This window comes from Monodon monoceros, unplaced genomic scaffold (genome assembly GCF_005190385.1).
Source record: "Monodon monoceros isolate NGI ecotype Baffin Bay Population unplaced genomic scaffold, NGI_Narwhal_1 Super_Scaffold_4, whole genome shotgun sequence".
NCBI lineage: Eukaryota > Metazoa > Chordata > Mammalia > Artiodactyla > Monodontidae > Monodon > Monodon monoceros.
This window is the reverse complement of record NW_021703781.1, coordinates 76,181,454-76,200,826: the sequence shown is the minus strand read 5'-3', so window position 1 is coordinate 76,200,826 and position 19,373 is coordinate 76,181,454. Positions and strand designations below refer to the sequence as shown.

The 19,373-nt window shown below is 45.2% G+C and overlaps 1 protein-coding gene across 1 annotated transcript in view; it reads left to right on the top strand.

Moving 5' to 3' along the window:
• LOC114908456 (disintegrin and metalloproteinase domain-containing protein 12-like) overlaps nucleotides 1-19,373 on the top strand; it is a 668,284-nt gene that overhangs the window by 568,463 nt on the left and 80,448 nt on the right. Inside the window, exons 12-14 of the mRNA XM_029244622.1 lie at nucleotides 5,081-5,250; nucleotides 8,106-8,190; nucleotides 11,745-11,893. Coding sequence (XP_029100455.1) covers nucleotides 5,081-5,250; nucleotides 8,106-8,190; nucleotides 11,745-11,893 — 404 coding nt within the window. The remainder of the gene's footprint in view (nucleotides 1-5,080; nucleotides 5,251-8,105; nucleotides 8,191-11,744; nucleotides 11,894-19,373) is intronic.

Here is a 19,373-nt window from a genome sequence, read left to right as displayed (position 1 = left end):
GTGTGTGTGTGTGTGTGTGTGTGTGTGTGTGTGTGTGTGTGTGTGTGTGTGTAGCATAGTTGTGTGTGTGTGCACAGCTAGGGCAGGAGCAGGTGAAGCTGCAGGGGATTCAGTGGCTGGGCCTTGAATGCCCTGCGGAGCCATCTAGACCCCATCGGGATTTTATTCTGCCGTCAGTGGAGAGCAAGGTGAATGTTTTTAAGCAGGGGAGACACACAGGATCACACACAGCTGTGCCTGCAGTTAGTGTGGAGGATGGAGTTACCAAAGACAAATACAGCTGGTAGGCATCTATTGTACAGAAATTATGAAGATCTGACCCGGGGCTGGGGAAGTGGGGATGTGAGAAAGACGAGGATTTAGAGACATTTGAAGGGATGGCTCCTAATAAATGTATTGAGCAGTTGCTACGTGCCAGGCTCTAAGTGCTTTGCAGACACTCCCGGGTGGACACCAGTATTCCCATTTTGATAGCGGAGGTTTGCAGAGGCTAGTTAAGTAATCAGCACATGTTCAAACAGCATTGAAAGGCAGCACCAGGAATAAGCCCTGGTCTCCTCTGTGGGAGTTTTTGACCTTGACTCTACCTGCTTACTGTGGATCCCAGCCCTCCTTGACTGAGCAGAAGCAGAGGCTGAGATGAGCGGGGGTCCCAATGAGCCCAAGTTTGGGATGACAGGTGAAAGAGGCTTCGTACCCAAAGAAGCGAGAGCGGGAGTCTCCTGGGGTACCCTGAGCAGTCAGAGATCAGGGCCTGGTGCTCAGAGAGAGGCTATGGCTGGATGGAACTTTCTGAAAGCGGGAAAAAACACGGATGGCTGATGGCACCCTGAGATGGTACCGTCCTCGTCCACCAGAACTTTTAGGCAGGTCAGACTCCCAGGCAGCCCATGCTTGCTGATATATTTTGAATAGCTACTTTTTGAAAATTAAACTTTATCCTAAGGTCAAGTGGATGCAGGAGAATTTTTGTAAATGGCAAGTCCTTCTGGCAGGGAGGGTGAGAGATGGATCCCAGAGGTTATGCCAGAGACCGTAGGAGTCAGACATGGTTCTCAGTCTGGGCTGGGCATTAGAATGCCCTGGAAAGGTTTGTTGGTTTGTTTGTGTGTGTGTTTGTCTATATGTTTGTTTTCAAAATGCTCATTCCAAGTCTCAGTCCAGGGACTCTGGTTTGATTGGCCTGGGTGGGGCCTTGGGCGAGTATATTCCAGACGCCTCCAGTGAGATGGGACAACATCCAGATGAAAGCAAAGAATTCAAGTACTTCTTAGGCCTTGGAAGTAAACAGAAGCCATGAACAATATTAAACTCGGGCTGGTAATCGCTGAAATCCTATTTTAAGGTGATGTGCTTGGTCTTCCATGTTTGTGTTTCTCTACATATTATTCTGTATTATATCTTGCTTCAGTTTGCAAAACCATAAATGAGCAACTGGGGGTTTGTCAATAATCTGCCCTGGTAATTAAAGAACAATATATCTGAGAAAGGTCCTGACAGACTCCGTGGAGCTCACCAGCCTGCGTGTTCCTGTGTTTCTGGCAAGAAGAAAGCTGAATTGCTGAGCGCACATATGTGTCTGTCCCCAGCAGACCCTGAAGACCCACTGGGGTACCCAGGCTCCTTGATGTCCTGTTCACCCAAGTCTACTAACTGATGGGCCCTGGGCTCTAGCAAGTATGCCAAAGTTCAGTTTTGCAACTACAAGTGGGAGCATCTTGGCTTAAAAAACAGTGACTGTTCCAGTGGCAACTTCCTCATTTGCAGAAATCTTGGCTCTTCTTAGCTATTCTTAACTAGTAACTGCTTGGCCGGCTGCACTGGCTTGAAGGGAAGAGGGAGAAGCACGTCCCGGACTGAGAGTCCGAGAAGTGATTTAGGGACAGAGGTGACGTTCAGAAATGTTCAGGCAATTCCCCTGTGTGTGAAACGTGGAGAGTGTGTCCGGTGCTGTACTGGCAGACAAACCCTTTACAGTGGGAAGTAAGACATTCCCCCAGGCCCCAGTTACACCGCAGGGCGGGAGCAGCAGGGTGTGTGGCTGCCCAGTTAAGTGATAGCCTCTTTGGCTTCTCCCCTCCAATCTGTCCTGCTTCTTACTCGTGACGAAGTTAGCAACAGCTGTGCATCTGTTCAGGCTGCACCTCTGTGACCTACTTCTGAAGGACTCATCTTCCGTGCGTTTAACTTCAGGTATTTTCCCTCTTGTGTGAGTCCTCGCCCCCCCCCCATTCTCAAACCAGTTGCCTGAGGGGTGCACATTCCCGTGTTGGACCCCAGCAGACCTCCCTGTAATCCTACCCATGTTTTCTCAGATCCGCTTCTTCTAGAAAGCCTTCTTTGAGCCCTCAAGCCCAGCATCCCCTGAACTTCCTGTTTGCGCCCTTCTTGGCAGTTCACGCGCTTGGCATTTACTGGAATAATGGCTAAGTATCCCCTGCCTTGAGCCTCATGCTGACCTCTGAGCATTTGGGAGCAAGGTATCCTAATCCTCGCTCTTTGTGCCAGTGCCAAGCCTAGCATACAGCCAGATTCTCGCCGCGGCTATGTTAATGGGTGACTCAATTCAGCCGGTCTTGGACGGTGTCCACATGCATCCTGGGATTCATAGGCTAGGCAGGCAGCTGCCAAGCTCCAGTTGTACTTCTCTCTGGGCCTGGGGTCGCAATGGATCATCTTGGAAGGGAATCTCAGTACTCGCCCTTACCTGGCTGGGTTACTTAGTGGTTTAGAACCTGGGCACCAGCCTGCCTATGCTTAAACCCGGCTATGCCAGTCATGTCTCGAGCGGTCTACCTGGTCCCTCCTTGTCTCAACGTCCTTGACCGTAACGCGGAAATGATAATAGTTCTTAACTCGCAGAGTGTTGCGAGGACTGAGAGACCTACGGGCTGGAAAGCGCATGGCACTGTGCCTAGGACGTTGGAATTGCTCATTAAGTGTTAGCTGTGGTCATTGTTATTAGGAGGAACCAAAGGGAAGCCACCAGCAGAGCCCTGGGAAGAGCATCCCGACAGGCAGCAATGGGACTGCTGTGATGACATGACGTGAGTTTAGCATACGCGACAGTTAATCCATAGCACCGGTTTTGAGAGGAGGGACTGTATTTTATGCATCTAGATATGAAATCTGTTCTGTGATTTGAGACGGCTAATAAATGGAAACTAACACCCATTATTATTATGAAAAGACCCTTGATCAGTAAGCCCCCAAGCCAGCTCTGAGAAATGATGACAGTTAGACCTTGACAGACCTTAGCGACCACTTCCATATGACACTCTCTAGAGGCAAAAACATGGCGTCCCCAGCACAGATGACGACCCTGCAGCCCATGCGGGGCCTCTGACCCTGAGGATGTCCCTTGGCAGGCTGGTGTGGACGTCGGCACTGGATCGCCTGCGTTTCCGCCTTCTGATCACTGTTGTCTGTAACACAGCCAAAAGGGTAAGCTCTCCAGGGAAGCATAGCAACCAGGCATGTGCGCTCAGAGTCCAGATGTGGCCAGGACCTTGATTTTGCCTGGAAAGCCTGGGCTGGGAGCTCGCAAGTGGATACCACAGGCGAAGCAATTCTTGATTAAAAACAAGCTGTAAGGCCACATTGAGGTCGTATAATTGTCTCATTAACTTATTAATGTAATGCCCATAATTGTTATCTGCTTGAAACCAACTTGGACCGCTGTGATCAGTTTAGACTCTGTGATGTAGTTTGTGCTTCAGTCACATTCTTCTGCTAACCTAATGCTCACCAGATGACTGGGGAGAGATCAGCGAGGGAAAAGATGAACCTGCCTTTTGTGGGTCAGAACCCGGGGTCAGTGCTCAGCCTCATGGAGTTTATTGCCCTTGAGCTCAGCACATTGGAATGGGGCTTAACTGTCAGATGCGGAGCTTCTGTGATTTTTGTTATTTGTTGGCCCAGAGGCTTCTAGCCACTAAGAATAGGACCTGCTCCCATCTGGAGCTTGACTTCAGCTGCCACATCTTTCTCCTTGGCTGCCTGGAGTATCAGAAGATGAGGGTGTTCTCATTGCGCACTGCCTTACACGTTGCAGGCTTTGAAAGACTGTACAGCCAGCCAGATGATTCCCACTTCCTTACCCCCTGGACCCTGAGCAAAGAGCCGTCTCCATGTCTGTGTGATACCATGGGGGTAGCAAGGTAGTCGGGGGCAATGGGGAGTTCTTACCTCTACCCTGCCCCCTCATCCTGCCCTAGTAAGCTCGTCTGGGACAAAACTATCCCATAGACATTGGAAGAGTTGCTCTACCTGCTTCCAACCCAAGATGATCTGTTTGTGGAGAAAGGGCTGTAGGTTGAAGTCAGGACACAGAAAGATGGGGGGGGGGGAGCAGAAAAGCAAGAAGACTTGAAGTGAGTGGTATGCCAGAAAACAGAGGAATTTCCTTTACCAGACCTTTCCCATGACGCTGCTGTGGGAAGGATGGCCCTCAAAGTTCCTGGAGAAGGGTTCTGTGCATGCCTTTATCACCCTGAAAGATACTGATCTGTTCATTCAATTAAAACCTTCTGGGTCAATTATAGGTGACAGAATATGACAGGGTCAGCAAAATCTGATTTTTTGCTGAAAAATTAATACAGATTCATTTTCAGTAACTCACGGGTAGAACATTTCTCTTAAAATGAACAAATTACTGCACTTGGCAAGAGTGTCTGAAAGACCCTAATTCACTTACTGTTTTTCTTGCAGTAGATATGAACTGGCAGTCTTTAGCTGTAATGTAACGACTTTAGCAATAATAACACATCTATACGCCCATTTCAGATCACCAGTGAATCGGTTGAAATGTGTGCTTCCCTACAAATAAGGGCAGACATCAAAAAGGCTGGCAACTCTAACATCTAATTGGTCAACCACATTTGAGAACCCAGTTAGCACATCACCTTGCATCAGACACTGAAAATATTCCTCCAGTTCTAATGCCACGGGAACAAGGGAGCACAGAGAGATTTTTCATGTCACGGCAATGACGTTCAGAACTTGCCAGTCTGTTCTACCCGGCATGGTAAGTTCTCATTAACGTGATCCCCCAGGGATGCCTGTCTTCTGTCTCCCTCAGTTTTACAGACCGCTGAACATTCGAATCGTGTTGGTGGGCGTAGAGGTGTGGAATGACATCGACAAATGCTCCATAAGTCAGGACCCATTCACGAGCCTCCACGAGTTTCTGGACTGGAGAAAGATGAAGCTTCTACCTCGCAAATCCCATGACAACGCACAGCTTATCAGGTAAGGCATCTGTTGTCTCTCCTTTGCTTAAAATAAAAGAGTGATCTCAGCACACCTGCTCTCCCTCTTAGCCTCACCCGACAGTCCACGAAGCTGCACATCGTTCAGCAGAACACACTGACTGGACCAGGGGCAAAGGGGGCTTCTCAGCCCACACTGCGGGGGCGGGGTGGGGGGGAGGGGAGAGGCCATCTCGATTGAAATTGGGGGCTGTTGGAAAAGTCTTTCTTTGCATACCCTGGGAAAACTATCCCTCTGACTGATGTCTTATTTCCTTCGTCTAACACCCGGACATTTCCTCTATGCAACTGTTTCTAGGCTTAGTCTTTTTTTCCTCTCTTTTTTGGCGGCACCGCACAGCATGCGGGATCTTAGTTCAATCCCCTGCAGTGGAAGCGTGGAGTCTTAACCACTGGACCGCCAGGGAAGTCCCAAGTCTTTTTTTTTTTTTTAATACTATTAATCCATGAAGGTTTTTATTATGACTTCTCAAATTTAATTTACAGATTATATGTGTCATAAAGACAATCGAAATAACATTTTGATATTCACAAATACTTTTCTTTTTTTCATGTTTTTCTCTCATGTTTTTATTTATTTGTTTATTGACCTTTTCATTTCTTTTTTTTTCAATTTTTATTTTATACTGGAGTATAGTTGATTAACAATGTTGTGTTGGTGTCAGGTGTACAGCAAAGCGATGCAGTTATACATATACGGGTATCTATTCTTTTTTGAATTCTTTTCCCATTTACATTATTACAGAATATTGAGCAGAGTTCCCTGTGCTATACAGTAGGTCCTTGTTGGTTCTCTATTTTAAATATAGTGGTGTGTATATGTCAATCCCTAACTCCCAATTTATCCCTCCCTCTAGGCTTAGTCTTGATATAAAGTTGTCCTGAGTAGTATATTTTTTAAGAGCTCATTTTCTGTCATTATTAGTGAACAATATTTATGCAAGATCTGAAGGCAGTACATTAGGGTGATCATTGTCAGCTGCCTGGAGAAAGAAAATCTTTATTCCTCCTGTTTTGCCGTTACTCTTGGTTTTCTAGATCAGAGAATACCAGCAGTGTCGCAGATTAACCTTGTGCTCTGTTGTTCAATCAATGTGTATTGAGCACGAACGAGGAACAAAACATGTTTTAGGGGCTTTGAACATAATGGTGACCAACACTGTAAACCTCCCCACTTTTGGGAGTCTCCAGTTTACTGGGAGAAGGCAATAACAAACAAAGACATTTCAGAGCGTGATGAGGGTCGTGAAGATAATAAAATGAGGGAAAGCACACCTATGATATAGTATAATACCTTGGTAACATGTTACAGACACCTTTATAGTTAAACAAAAAATGTCATAATCTAAGTTGGTATGGAGTAGGTTTTTCCTAAACTGAACAGCTTTTTTTTAAGATTCTTAAACAGTTTATGCCATTATTATGTTCTCATGTAGCTCATATCACTGAATTGAAAGCCTTAGGGTCAGAGACACTTTTCTTTGACAAATTGGATCTAGTTTACTGGACATTTATGGGAAGCTGAAAAGCAGTCCTACCCTAACCTCACTTTTGCAAAGGCCTTCATCTGAACTGAGGCTGTTGGCATTCCCTGATGCTTTACTTTGGCCATTTCATGGGGCTGTTTTTTTTTTCCCACCCTGGATATTTGTGGTTGCCTCATATTTTATGCATTGATTAAGCCTGGACTACTAAAAATAGAGTCAGAGTGTTTTGTTTTGATTTTTTTCCCCCAAATGGAGTCTGTCCAACTTGAACATCTGGAAGTAAATTAGCCTCTTATATAACCTAATATATATATATATATATATATATATATATAGGTATAATTGTATCTGTTAAAACGGTCTATATAGATGTAAATATAAAAGCTGCAATCACTACTACTGTACATATGCGTGTAATAGGATGGCTGGTTGGCTGGATGGATAGATGGGTGATTGGATACATACATACATACATAGGTGAGGTTATATTTTGTATATACTTATCCCATTTCATCCAACTGAGCACTGCTAAATATATAACTTTTCAAATAATTTGTGTAATATCTGTATATGTACATGGCCAAGATAACATGGGTAAGTCATTTTTTTCCCTTAAAGGAGATTCAGCAAATACGGTTTTTAATTTTTAATGCATGAGGTTGGAATTACTAGCATTGCATTAAAGAGGCCTTGATATCATTACTCATTGATTAAGATTCCATATAGGGGAAAAGCCACGCCTAAGCCATGAGCTCCCCTTCCGGAAGCTTCCTCTTGGGATGCCAAGGCTTTGTGGGTGCTGACTTCTCCACTGACTCCAGAGGGTCAATCATTTTTCTGCCAATCTCACTTTTGCAAGCTATATTAGCAGAATATTTGGGAGGAGTTTGGGTTTCTGGCCTAATTGTAATGTTACCCAGGAAAGCAAAATTCAGCTGCAACAGATAATCTAGTAAAGCATCTAATGCCTTTCATTTGTTAACAGTGATTCTCTGTGACTCTTTTCAGCCCTAATGTCAGCAGACATGGTTTAAAAGGAACAGCTCCCCGCCCAGTTCATTAGAAAATAGCAGGATACAACTTATAAATATGTAAGTCGTGACTAGCTGTTGTCCCGAGTCTTGAAAACAAAAATCTGAAAGGATTAGGAGACGATGGTGAACTGGAAGATAAATTTTAGAAGAACCAAAGATAAAAATCACCTGTAAACATACCCTCATGCAGCTATTTTCGTCTTTGCGTGTGCTTGTGCAGTTTTCCTGTTGGAATGTAGGAACGTCCCACAGAATTTCAAATATTAGAAAATGCCCTTATACTGACTTAAGAAAGTCCTTTCTTTTCTCCCTAGTGGAGTTTATTTCCAGGGGACCACCATCGGCATGGCGCCCATCATGAGCATGTGTACAGCAGGACAGTCCGGGGGAATCGTCACGGTAAGCCAGGAGCACCAGGAACCCGACGGCGAAGTCCAGACCTAATTCTCTTGATGATTTCCCAGGAAATCTCTACTTTCACCAGACGTTGTAGAATTAGGTCCTTTTCTTTAATGCTTCTTAGATATAATTCTACCCTTTTTCTAGCTCTGCTTCTGATCTCCCATACCCGACAGTACTCTAGGGACTGTTTATAAAACACATCAAGCCGCACACAGGAAGGCTGAGTGTGTACAAACAGCCCAGTGAAAGCCAGTCTACACCTTTTGCGGAGAGAAAGTTTCAAGTGGGATTTTGATCCACCCGCCTCCATCCAGGAATTCCTCCCAGCACTGGGATGAGCCAGGTCACTGGGGTTCCCCCCATCGCTCAGCTTCTGGGATGGGCTGTGATCTCACCAAATATTGCCGTTAGAATGGCTTTCTGATGGTTCTCCCTCCAGGCACGATCGCCAAAAGTCTGAGGTTTTTAACTATTTACCACTGCAAATGCTTGACATACCTCCTAGCCAGTGTCCAATCTGTCTTTATACTAACCTTATTCTTGGAAGGCAGAGACCTAGGTTTATTGCTTTACAAGGATCACTTTGTCATGTTATGTATGTCTGCAAAAGGAAATAGAATGGGGAGACTCTTGGGGACTTGTTTCTTATGAATTTAAGAGGGAGGTAACTTTGACAGGTTCCCCTTCATCAGGTAACTAAAGGAAAGGTTTTCACCCCATGCTGTCACTGCCCCTGATGGGAAAACAGAGTGTCCCCTCTGCACCGGCCCTCAGATAGGGAGTGTCCTCGGAGACGATTCCACCATCTCTGTTAAACAAACAGAAGCTTGCCCTTCCAAGAAACCATGAATTCCTCCACGTTTTTCAAACAGAACATTTGTGAATATTCCATTGCCTTAAAGGGCTGAAGGAGGAGCGTCCTGCTGACTTTTATTTGCTCTCCACGCGCTGCCCAGCAGCCTAATCTTCTTAGTGAATATCCACAATGAATATTTTCCTCTTCTCTGGGTGGCGCTGGTAATTAACATAAACAGTCACTAAATGTGTAGGCTGAGGAGGTTGTTTGGAGGGATGGCACCCACCCAGTGGACTTCTGGCTTCAACGGGCTACCCTCTGGTTTCCTTTGAACCTGGAAGCCTTCCAGTGATCTCCACCATGGAAGTCACTGGAAAGTTTGGGTTTTGTTGATGCCAGGTTCATTTCAAGTCAGATCCCAACGGTCTTTTTACAGAGCAGCCCATAAAGTTTTAAGAGGGAATCATTTTCTGTTTCATGGTTCCATGGTCCATCGCTACTGACTTTGCCACTTAAAATTGGCGTAAATATTTTTTAGAGCTGAAACTGAATTCCTTATAAGTATGGCAGGTTCTGCAGCTGTGGAGTGTTCAGAGGTTCTTATAACCGATCTGATGGTATTAAGCAACTTTTTAAAGTTCACGTCCTTTATTCTGTTTCCATGCAAGCATTTGGTCAAGATTCCTTCTTTAAAAGGAGACAGGGAAGCCTATTTAAAGAAAAAAAAGATAAAAATGAATGTGGGGGAATAGAAGCAGATGTATGTACTGCAATAGGAATCAAGGCAACCAAAGTTAATCAATAAGAAATGTTTGATGGGCCGGCCAGCAGTAAAGACCATCCTTAGGCTCACTGTTTGTTTACTCCACACAGAAGAGAAGCATCACGTAGGCTGAAAGTCCACAGCTCCTTTAGTTTCTATAACATTCATGAGCTCAACAAAATCAGTATCTTGACCAGATCTAAAGCGTCTAGACTTTCTCCTATTGTGTCTCTAAAGTTGAGTTCATGGGTGTTACGTACGACCGTGCCTCTTTCAAGGACTCACAAATCTAAGAGGAAGGAAATCACGTCGCAAGGAAGCAGGAATCCACATCACACTGAAAATTTGAGTTCTGAACTGTTTCTCTATTTTTCCAAGATAGAACAGATCACTAATTTTAGTCACTTCAAGCCGTGCCTTTGTATCTAACTGGACTAAAACAGTCTAGGTTTGGAGATAACGCCAGAAATAAAGAAATAGGTTTTTGTCTTATTAGAAATATGAACTGTTTATCAGGGTCTCTTAAGAGACATTCTGTGTATAATCACCTATGCGTGAAAGAATGTGAAACAATTAGGCAATTCAAGACAAAACCAAGATATTCAGTGATACAAAAGAATCTGATGAAGAGTCATTTTTTAAGGATGAATTCCTTGAATTTTTGTGCCAAAGCATGCTAAATTCAGCCCTCAGCATTCTTAGATTGAAGAAAATCGATTTCCTGAAACACGTTTGCGAAGCTTCCTACAACAGGAAACTAAAATCTAAACAAAGTCATTTATTAGGAATTTCATCTATTCTAAGAATAACTTGGTTCCTTGACATGCCACCCTTTTCTTAGACTGAGGGCCAGTAAGAAAGGTAGCTACAGCTCTAACCGCCAACAAGCCTATAAAACCTTATGTGAACACACCTATATCAAGAGGCCCCGCAAAGATTGTCTGTACAGGAATAATGCGTTCTCTAAAGCACAGTGTCACTGTTTCCTGGAAACCTCTTGGGTAGCCTCTTATCTCCTTCCTGGGTAGCACAAAGCAGGATTCAATGTTACCTTCATTACTCTGTGGTGTGCAGGCTCTTGCAGAAACACCAATCATGGGCACCATTTCTGCAAATCAACTAATTTTAGTTTGTTAAAGTTGAGTAATGATATTTTAAAAATTAATTTCTAATATCTCTTTAGCCGAGCCATGCATGCACTCCACTAAGTTAGGGGTGGCCAAGCAGTGCTTGCTGGGTGGAGAACCCGCCTTCCAAAACCAAGCAAAAGGTTGAGTGGACTCCCAAGAACAAAAGTCAGAGAGCCAGGATGCCTCCAACCATTTCCAAAGTCTACCTGACAAAACAAAGGGCCAGCAAGAGTAAGGCACAACTGGATTACGATCTTAATCCAATGAGTCTTCAAACAGATTACTCGATGTCGTTAGCTTTTATGGTGAATTCTTATGAATTTTCCAAGGACCCTTCTCTACCAAGTAGACAGCAAGAGGCATACTCAGTAACAGTTGCTCAGATCTTATTTAGACTGTTCAAAGTATGCTTCCCCTAACGACCTTATACCAGCATCGTCTCAATCAAGGAGAAAACGGTACTTTCATTACCCGTGAAGCAACGAGCTGCTTCTTCCTATGATACTGGACAACTTTTTGCTTCATTCAGTAGAATGGTGTCTTGTGAGAGATTGTAGGAAGTGAGAGGGAAATGATTGCCTTGATTATTTCATGTAAAGACACAAGGAATCCTACGTGTATTCATGAGGAATGCATTCCTCGGCAGAGGGGGCCCCAAACTAGTTGAATAAAATAGATCAAATCTTTTTCTAAGTTTGAACTATATAATGGGGCTCTATCTTGGTTCCTTGTAGGAGATTGGACTCCATTAAATGTTTATAAAAGATAAATATCTGGGGGCCAGGGCTGAGGGGATGGGGGTGGCTGGGAAAGAGGCCAAAAAGATGTGAACTATACATTGTGCTCTTGTATTTTCTTTGAGGACCATTCAGACAGTCCCCTTGGCGCGGCTGTGACCCTGGCCCATGAGCTGGGACACAATTTCGGGATGAACCATGACACCCTGGAGAGGGGCTGTAGCTGCAGAACGGCTGCCGACAAAGGAGGCTGCATCATGAATCCCTCAACCGGGCAAGTACTGATGCTTCCAGCTGCTCTGAGAGTCGGGACGCAGCTTGAAATATGTATTGGGAAACAGCTGGGCAAAGAGCTCCCTGGTTTTCTAGTCAGAGCGCCCATGGAAGCTTCCCGAAAGAAATTCCGTGGACCGTGCTTCCCTGAGAGAAGCACCCAGATTGCAGAGCACAGGGCGTGAGGCCTGAGCGCCTCCCTGAGAAGTGGTGGGCACGGATCCTGCCTTTGTTCAGAGATCGCGAATTACCCTACAATCCCAGCACGTGGTTTTGATTCGCACCTACAGCTCCGTCTGGGCGTGGTAAAGCCACGGGGCAAAGCGGGCACGGTTAGATGGGTCCCGTGCGGAGACGTGCGTCTTCCCTCTGGGTTGGCCCTGGGGTGGAGCTGAAATGTGTCAGTAGCTTGGGGATTTGTAGGGTCCCCGCCTCTAATACCACATCCCCTTCTCAGATCTTAAAGTTTTAAATGATGGGACTTTTCCTTTTCAGTAAATTATGTCTTTCTTCCTCATTTCATGCCTTTCTGAAACGCTAGACTTGATTCACCCAGGAAAAAAGGAAGACAGTTTCATTACTGCAGCATTCAGAGGAGGTAGAAATAGATGCAACTTGGAGTGATTACAGGTTATGCTGTGTCCCTACACCTCTACGGGCCCCTCCCAAACTAGAATGGTGTGCTAACATAGGAAGCTTTTCACTAGTGAAGGAAAACACGCACTTGTTATGATGCCGGCTTCTTTTTTATACCTCGAGACCTTCCCAGTGCTTTTATCTTTACGGCACTTCCTAGGCCAAGTCTGCTCTCTGAGTTTGCTGAAAGGTAGCACTGGGAACAAGAAGGAAGTGCGCACGGGCAGCCCGAAGGCTGGCCTCTGTGAGGTCTTGGTGTACACGGGGGGCGGGGCACCTGCTTAAAGAGGATTAAAAGTGCCGGCAGAGGGATGGATTGTTACAGAACGTGGTTATGCTTTTACAACCAATAGCCTCGGGGGCCTCCTCTTGAATGGCCTGTAGGGCAGAACTTCATGGCTCACATCATGTCATTTCACGGGAGCTGGTCTCGATAAGGCGTCTTTTCCCAGCAAGGCACTGCTTCTCCGGTCCATCACCACCGTCAGCACAAAGCCTTCAGGTGTGCATTGTTTTTGCTCGAGGTTCTGTCTTAAGCACAATTCCAGGGACTCACCAACACCTAGTAGAGGAACTTGCTCTCTGAGTCTGTGATGACAGAAGCCTAGAACCTGAGCAGGAAGTGAAAGTATCTTAGGCCCAACACCAACAGGAAGTGAAATGTTGCAAAACTCAATGAGGGGAGCTTCCCCAAAGGGAGGCAGGCTGCTGCCAGAAGTAGTGTGCCCCTTGTCATTTAAACACCCCGGGCAGGGGCAGAATAGCTGCTTGTTGGGTATTTGGGGCAAAGAATCCCTTCCTAGGGGGTGAGGTTGGGCCAGGGCCTGTGGGTGTCTTCTGTTTCCAACATTCCACCAGCCCAGATAGGGTCCAGAATCTCTGGGGAGGAGATTGGCAGGAAGGTGACGTGGAACTGAGTGGTCTTCATGCTTTCTCGTTCTTGATGAGCTCCAAGTAGCCACGGAAAATTCAGTCTGTGCTTAATCTCCCTGATTATTAAGTAAGCACAAACATACCAGCCTATATGCCTCCAAAAGTGGTTCTCAAAGACTAAGATTGGATTGTTAATACTGTTAATGTTCCACAACTCTTGATAAAAGAGACGAATGGAAGAGAGGAAAATCTAGATTGGGGATACTACACTGGGATTGAAGAGGCCTGGTAGCCTCAATTCTGACACTAGTTGTTTTTGGTAAAACAAGCAAATTAGTAACCCCTCTGGCTCTTACGTTTTTATCAGTAAAATGAGTGATCAGTCTTTATTTTTCCTTCCTTCCTTCCTTCCTTCCTTCCTTCCTTCCTTCCTTCCTTCCTTCTGTCCTTCCTTCCTTCCTTCCATCCATCCATCCATCCATCCACGCATCCATCCATTTGTCCATCTTTTCATCATTCCATCCATCCATCCATTCATTCATCCACCTATTCTTTCACTTGTTTGTTCACACATTAAACAAATCCTTTGACCCCTGTGTTTTTTGTTGTGGAGAATGCACAGATGCGGAAGACCCTACAGCCCTAAGAGTCCTACAATTCTGGAGGCACAATAGCAAGGCATTGCTTTCTGGTACTCTCTGTAGTTTTGTGTAAATCCCTTCAAATTGGAAAGTCTTCATGACAGCGTTTAAGGATTGCAAGCCAAATTACCCTGGAGATATTTGAAAATCATAGGTAGAAATGGTATTGTTAAGAGCTCAGCAAATCATTTAAAAAGCTTCTTTCTTCTGACCAAGGATTTGCTAATAGCCTTTCCTTGATTTATACCTTATTAGCGATTTCTGAGTTTCCTCTTTTGCTGAGCTTGTGCTTTCACGTAAATCTTTTCTATTTGGTTCTCATTTATGATCCCACATTCCTGTCCAGAGAGTGGTGTTTTTAATTTTCTCAGATGGAAAGAAACTTCCTAAGCAAGCGGGTGAATTAATCACAAAAGCCCACAGTAAGGAGGAGGTCAAGCTGTTCCGGCCATCTCAGTCATCCATCACCCATTTTAGAATTTCCAGGCTGCTTTTAATCTCCAGTATTATCTCGACGTGGTCATTCTCTTACCTCATAGAGTCCCCACGAGAGTGGGAGAGTGGATTAAATGAGATCACGTGTCTTTGTAAATTGTAAATCACTCCACAAATATATGGAGGTGTTATTATTATTATTTAGCTTACAGGGACCTTGGAACCATTGAAGAGTTAAAAGCTTTTTGGTTTTTTCAGAATTCCTGCTTATAGTTGCTGGAAAGCGCTTCTAGTGCCATGTAAGTGCCCGTGGTGTCTGTGTGAGCGGCTCATTTTCAACTGGCCCACACCCGAACGTTCCTCCCAACTTCCTCCCCACTGCTGATTCAGACATGAGTGGCAAATGTTAAAAATGTGATTTAAGTCTCAGCCCCAAAGGGGACTTGCAAAGAGATGAATCAGGGACTGCTTTCACGATACGAAAGTCTCCCAGAATCGAAAAGAACCATGTGTTGCAGATGGTTTAAAGGAGAGAAATGCATCCCTTAATACCCCTTGTTTATTCTTTATCAAAACATTCCAGAATCCTAACCCTGACATTTCACCAACAGCTATCGTTGACGAATTGGACCCAAAGGCCTAAAACTACGAGGATGGAGGAGAATTCTTTTAAACATGGGTGTCATGACTTCAGTTGCGTGTTACGGGAATAGTTGGCGGGGGTGTCCTTACAGTTTGTATCATTAATTACTGCAAGTCTTTGCGTGTGTGTGAATGTGTTGTACGTCTTTGGATCGTTAACATTAAGGCCTGTCTTGGAAATTACTCCTTGGCAAAAGCAATATCTGGGGATTCGTGTGGGAGATTGAACTCAGTTGAATCCATCCATTGATGAGCATCTTGGAGCATTTGGTCTTCAAGGGGTTGAGGACTAAGTATGCCACTTTTATGGGAGTAAGAAAAACGTGAATAATTTGAGCACTTTGGGAAAAGAATATTTGCTATAATGGTAAATGTCACTTCCTAGAGTAGAAAAAAAAGGCAGTATTGACATTCAAAAACTACTCTCAGAGCTCCCTTTTATTTTTTTGCGGAAAATTTTCTCTTACTGTGAGAGTTAGAGTCAAAGAGCCATCTCTTGAGGGGATGCAGCTGGATCGGAAACCCACGGTAACTCATCTCCTGAAACGAGCCACCTGCTTTGATAGATGTTGGGGTTATTTCAGCCACGAACAGGACAGACCCTTTTCTTGCCCTCATGGAACTTGCGTTCTTGTGGGGAAGACAGTCTGGAAAAACAGTACAACAAAAACTGCAGGTTGGAAGAAGTGCTATGAAGGAAGAAAAGGAAGAGGATAGAAAGGAGACACGTGGGCTTGGGGGACCCGACATTAATTAGTGGTTTGGGGGAGACCTCTCTGTGGAGATGACGTTTAAGCCAAGACCAACAGGAAGAGAGGGCTGGAGAGCCTGCAGAGATGGAAGGACATGGGCTTGGGCAGGGGGGACACCATGAGAAGGGAGAGCATCGCTGACGGGAAGCCAGTGGCTGGTGGGGCTGGATCGGAACGGGGTGGGGCTGGAGGGAAGTGGTACTGATGCCAATGGAGAGAAAGGAGGGGCCAGAGCACGCAAAGTCCACGCCGCGGTAGGAACATGGATTTGTCTCCAGGGCAGGGAACCATCATTGGAGGGTTTTAGGCAGGACAGTAACATGATCTGAGTTTTCTTTTAAGAATTCTTCACTTTTAAGAAGATGGCGTAGCATCTGAGCTATTGTAGTTTGCCAAATTAAGGGGTTTACTGTCTGTAAAAAATAGGGGAGAGCTTCTTGTTAAAAAAGAAATGGTATATAAACTCTCATTTTATTTTAGTGTAATTACTAGGCACTTGGAATCCCTTAAGAAGGAGCCTGCGCTAGCACACCGGGGGGCGGATCACACCGCAGCTTCACCCGCTCACCTCAGCGGTCTTGTAGACCTGATGTCGAAGATTCTCTTCTGTTTAGGATTTCACTTTGCTTTTCCTCTAGTAAGATGCTTTAAGGGCTCTACTTCAACAGCCACAAAAGAGCACTTCCACACTCTATATATCTGAAGAGATATATACAGATCTAGATATCTGGTATATCTGAAGGGAGTTGGTGCCATAGTTTTCATGCTGATACTAAGATTCAGAGCTTGGGGCTGTTTGGGTTTTGTTTCATCCAGACTGGCAGACGGCTCTCAAGCAGAGTGCGCTGCCTGGCTGCCAAGGGACAGTGGAGGGCAGTGCATAGAGCGCCCTGGAGACTGCGGGCCGAGAAAATAAGCGAACGAGGGTTACCGCTTGCTCGCTCACCAGGGGTGTGGATAATTTACATTCAGCTGAGGTTGGGCATTCTACATCTACAAGTAGATCAAATCACCACGTTCAAGGTGAAAGCATTGCCATTCCACTTCCTCAGAAGTGTGGATAATTGGCTCATTCGATTCCGTATAATTCAATTCAGGAAACATTCATCGCATACCTCCCTGCTGCACAGCTGTCTGGACGTGGATCACAGCTGGATGGCCTCCACCCAAGTTCAACCTTCTCTCAGGAAAGCTGAGAGGACGCAGGCCCTGCCTCCAACTCAGGAAACAGGGCTGGGTGACCAATTATAGCAAAACCACTCATTTACTCAGCTTGTATTTTCTGGGTACCCGTGTGCCAGATTCCAAGGTGCCGAGCGGGGCCACAGACACAAAAGGCAGGAACCTCGATTTCTAGGCCCTTATATTGTGCTAGGGATCCCAGGCAAGTAAACTGGTGATTACAGACTGGAAGCTCAGGGCTGATAGGGGACATTTTGGGGTGCCATGGGGCTCACCACAGGGGCACCTAATCTCATCTATTTACACAATCCTGGGTATCATAACATCATCTCTAAGTACTTCAGTTGTGCCTCTAAAAGATAAGGAGAAAATTTTAAACATCACCATAATAGCATCTCACATCTTTAAAAAAAAAATGACCAATAATTCATTGTGAACAAGGAGCAAAGGTTGGAAGGGGTGGTGGGCAGGGAACATTCTGGAGTAAAGTCCAGTCTGAACCCATCCCGGAAGAATTGCATAGGGTTAGGCAGACCCTCCTCGAGAATTCCTAGCTCATGTTACAGGAAATTTGGATTTATTTTTGAGGAGGCCTCTATCTGAAAGTGTGATTCGGGAAACTAAAATCAACTGCACCTTTCAGTGAAAAGTTCCCAAGTTTCAGATGTGGTAGGAATTGACAGAAATTCGATGTATCTGGAAAGGCTATCCCCTCTCAAGAAACACTTGCTTTCTTGAAAATCAGTGCAGAATACACATAATTAAAACTCACCCCCATTTGAAGTTTGAGGATCTATCTGAGGTCATGAAATACACTTATTATAAAGGGATTTTACGAGCATGGGATTGGAGAAAATTGTTTCCCCATATCAGTTCTTCATTTGAAGGTGATTAATTTTTTTTCTCAAAGAAAAGTTTAAGAAAGTCTTTACTTCATTCTTCAAGGTGCAGTAGGGAAAACAATGGAAATCTTTATCCAAGGAGTAAAAAATAAATAAATAAACAACAACAAAATGAGGCACTCTAGTAACATTAAAACGCTACAGGGCAGAATCAATGTAACTATCCAGCTAGAGTAACTGAGATGACCACTTACCGACATGACGATAAGGGGGAAATGAACTGGCAGGAGATATTCCTGACAGCAGTTCAAGAGGACCCCTCGATACAGACCATGTTCTTATTTCCTCTCTGTAGGATTAGATATTGCTCACTGGAAAATGAAGGAGTTTGTCTGCAATTAATGCAGAGTCGGGATGGTAAAAGTCACTGCCCAAGGGCATGGTAGAATGTCCTCTCCTCTTAAGCTGGATGCAAAACAGAGGTCAAGCTATGGAGACTGGTCCGCATAGCACTGCTCCCTGAATATCCAGTTTGGGGGAAGTGAATGGAGGCAGACTTGACTTTGACCCTAGAGATTACTGGGAATGTATCTTTCACCAGTCAGCGGTGTGAGCTGGGTGTGGTTATACCCATTTTAAGGCTGAGGAGCAGAAAGTTAAATGAATTGCTTACGTTTGCAAAACTACCCAAGTTGGGCTTCCCTGGTGGCGCAGTGGTTGAGAGTCCGCCTGCCGATGCAGGGGACGCGGGTTCGTGCCCCGGTCCGGGAAGATCCCACATGCCGCAGAGCGGCTGGGTCCGTGAGCCATGGCCGCTGAACCTGTGCATCCGGAGCCTGTGCTCTGCAACGGCAGAGGCCACAATAGTGAGAGGCCCACGTACGGCAAAAAAAAAAAAAAAAAAAAAAACTACCCAAGTGTAAGCCCCAAGACGTTAGGCTGAGTCACCAGGAGCCAAGCCTCTGACTTTCCACCTTCCTATTATCTCAAAAATGTGCAGCAGCTGTAAGCCTCAGGAAGAGGAGAAGGGCATCTATCACTGGGTTATTAGTCAGAGAAAGATGTGCTGGCTTCCCACCGCAGGCTTCGAGGGAGCTCCGTGGTCCAGACTGAGGCTGAGATTGGGGCGGCCGTGCCATCCTGCCTCCCGGGGGTCCTTACCATGTGGAGGTCACCTCGGCTGTATTTGCCGTGTTCGGGCTGCAGGCAGGAACTGAAGCCTTCTCAGTACAGAGCTTTGTCCCTGTGTGACTTCTGGGAAGCAGGAAGGCTGGCCCATTTTTAAGCCATTTAGTTCTGCAAATCTCCTTCAACTTAGGTTACAACAGCAGAGAATTATTTCCTGTCATTGCTCGTTAATCCAGCATTTTATTTGTGGTAGAACATGTGTGAAAACATTGCCGCTGAAATTCTGCCAATCCCTCCCCACTTACACACACACACACACACACACACACACACACACACACACACACACA